This window comes from Nematolebias whitei, chromosome 11 (assembly GCF_014905685.2).
Source record: "Nematolebias whitei isolate Nwh7 chromosome 11, NemWhi1, whole genome shotgun sequence".
NCBI lineage: Eukaryota > Metazoa > Chordata > Actinopteri > Cyprinodontiformes > Rivulidae > Nematolebias > Nematolebias whitei.
Window position 1 is genome coordinate 23,627,123 of NC_056508.1, and position 2,553 is coordinate 23,629,675.

The 2,553-nt window shown below is 39.6% G+C and overlaps 1 protein-coding gene across 1 annotated transcript in view; it reads right to left on the minus strand.

Moving 5' to 3' along the window:
• The window catches only part of LOC119416843 (matrix remodeling-associated protein 8), a 13,156-nt gene extending 10,603 nt beyond the window's left edge, over positions 1–2,553 (minus strand). Inside the window, exon 1 of the mRNA XM_037684035.1 lies at positions 2,399–2,553. Within this exon, the coding sequence (XP_037539963.1) occupies positions 2,399–2,426 (28 nt within the window). The 5' untranslated portion in view covers positions 2,427–2,553. The remainder of the gene's footprint in view (positions 1–2,398) is intronic.

Genomic DNA, 2,553 nt, shown 5'->3' on the forward strand with positions numbered 1-2,553 from the left:
TATATAGAAAGCCACAGTAGCTCAGCGGTCAGTGCTGTGGCCTTGTAACTTTGAGGCTGCAGGTTCAAGTCCAGGCTACATTGAGAGGGGCAAACCCTGAAGTGGTTAGACTCATAAATAAGCAGAAAAATTACTGTAATGCCACTTAGATTGGTGATATGTCACTTTATCTGTGCTACTGATTATCCATGCTGCTGATTTCTTGCCTTTATGCTGCTGTATTTACTTTGCATATCCATCTGCTCCCAACAGACTCGTGTTCAGGCTGCTGTTTAATACACTGTATTATATTATTATTGTTTAGTGTATATCTTAGATCCTTGTATTTTTTTATACTCTATATTTTTGCTATTTTTGGATGTAACTGGGACCTTGAGTACACAATTTTGTTCCACCTCATGTGCCACATGTGATGAGAATGACAATAAAGAACCTTGAACCTTGATTCATTCAGCACATAAAGATAAAAGCGAAGTCATCTGTGCGAGTTTGTTTGCTGTGGCCACCCCTGCTGAAGATCGCAGAATAAGAAAGTAATATACTGAATGTGGTGTGAAGCGTGATTCTTTTGGGCTTCCTCCATCCTCGTGTTCTTTTTCTCACCTGCCTGTATGTTGTATGTAACGTCTCTCTTGTAATTGAGTCTTTGAGGCTCAACCTGTATAAACAAAGGTCTAATAATAAAAATGTGCATGTGTTTTAGCAAAATACCTCATGAACCACTTGATGGATTTTAATAAAAACTTTCAGAAACTAATTATCGGAAGTATTTGCATGACCAGTTAACTTTGGAAGCCAACCCAATTCAAGTTGTCTTCCCAACAACACACACTCCAAGCAGAGCTCAATGCACAAGCTGCTTATCAAAAACGTTAGCGTTGACTATTGAAGTCGAGCCTGTTAGTCTGTTAGCAAAACATCTAGTAAAAAAGAGGATGCATTGTAATGAAACTTTCATTGGACGTACGTCTGCAGCTGAATAACTTTAGGAGTCACTACAATTAAAGATAACCACAACACCTAATCAAACTTAGCCAACCTAAAAAATGGCTACAACTCAGTCAGTTTTATAGATCGTGAGCAAAATGTAGGTGCGGTGATAATTGAGATTAAACATGTAAAAATATTGTATATATTTCTCTAATATTACAGCAGTGCAAATGATGTGCTAGTGATTTGATGCATCTTATTTCAATGCATTTCGCCCAAGCTTTAAAGAAAACTTTGATAAAAGAAGTTATTGGGAGCCTTGTCTTAGTGTGTGGGCATCTTTCTGCAGGACAAACTGATTGCCTATCGGGTTTCTACAGAACATAAACAAACTATTTTACTGTAAGCCCTGTTATTTTCTGCCTCCAATTGGTAGCTGTGCGCTCCTGTGCTTGTTCTATTCAAAACAGCAATTCAATCTTTTCCAAGCCCTGTTGTTTGTGGCTGATCATTAAAACAGATCCAACCATCATAAACATGGCTGGTGTGGATCCCCCACCTCCTCCTGCACACCGTCCGGACCCCAAACCACACACTCGAGGTAAAACACTCATTACTGACACTTATAATGACTGGGCTGCTGGATTGTGCTGACTCCTTCGCTCAGACCACAGTCAACTGGAAACACATTGGGCTGGAGCCATAAAGAGGGAAAAAACAAGAAAAATCCCACATTCGTGTTGCTGTAAACTGTGTCAGCAGCCTGGAGCCCGTCTGACTCAGAGCTCACACATAATGTTTGCGAAGCTGCTGGATCCATTTTCAGAACAAATCTGAAAACAAAATTGATGACGAATAGATTCTTCAATCGTTGTTTACAAAAGAAACAGGTCAAGACACACGTTACTCTGTCTGTTACTAACATTCTGGATCAGGATGACTGTAGGCCTGACTTCATTTTACAGCTTGTTTCTACTGAAATACGAAGAAAAAAAAGAAACAAAGAAGAGTAGTTTGGGGGACAAACATTAAAAAGCAATGGCTTCTGCAAGGATAACAGTGTGAAATGTTGCTTCAAAAGACAAATAAAGAATAAATGCAAGGTTTATGACTCAGCTGACAAAAATATCCACAACATATTGTCTGCTTGTCTCACCAGATTATTGTCAGGAGCAGAATACAACGTCACACATGTCCATCTGTGCTGAAATGAAGCTATCATGCACCCAAAACCCACTCATTGTGACAGTTTGTCAAAAAAAATACCTTTTCTTCGATTCTATTATGTTTTACAGCCTGCTGCTTGGTTCTGATGCAGATTTAATTATAAGAATTCCCTGATAATACCCGGGAAAACTGAAAAGTGACAGCATTTTTTTTCCCCCTGCAACCTGGATCCAATTATAGAAAGCATTTTCTTCGACATGTTCTCCCTTGTTTAAATAAAAAAAGACAAACAACGACTTACGCTGTGTAAGAGTCATCTCTATGAGCATCTTCTTCTCGGTGCTTGCTGCAGATGTGCGAGTCTGTCGGCGGTTAAAAAGACATGAAGCCTCAGAAGTTCAGTGAGCAGCAGCTGAGTTCTGCTGTGTTCCTGAAGTCTGGAGTCTCTCCACAAAC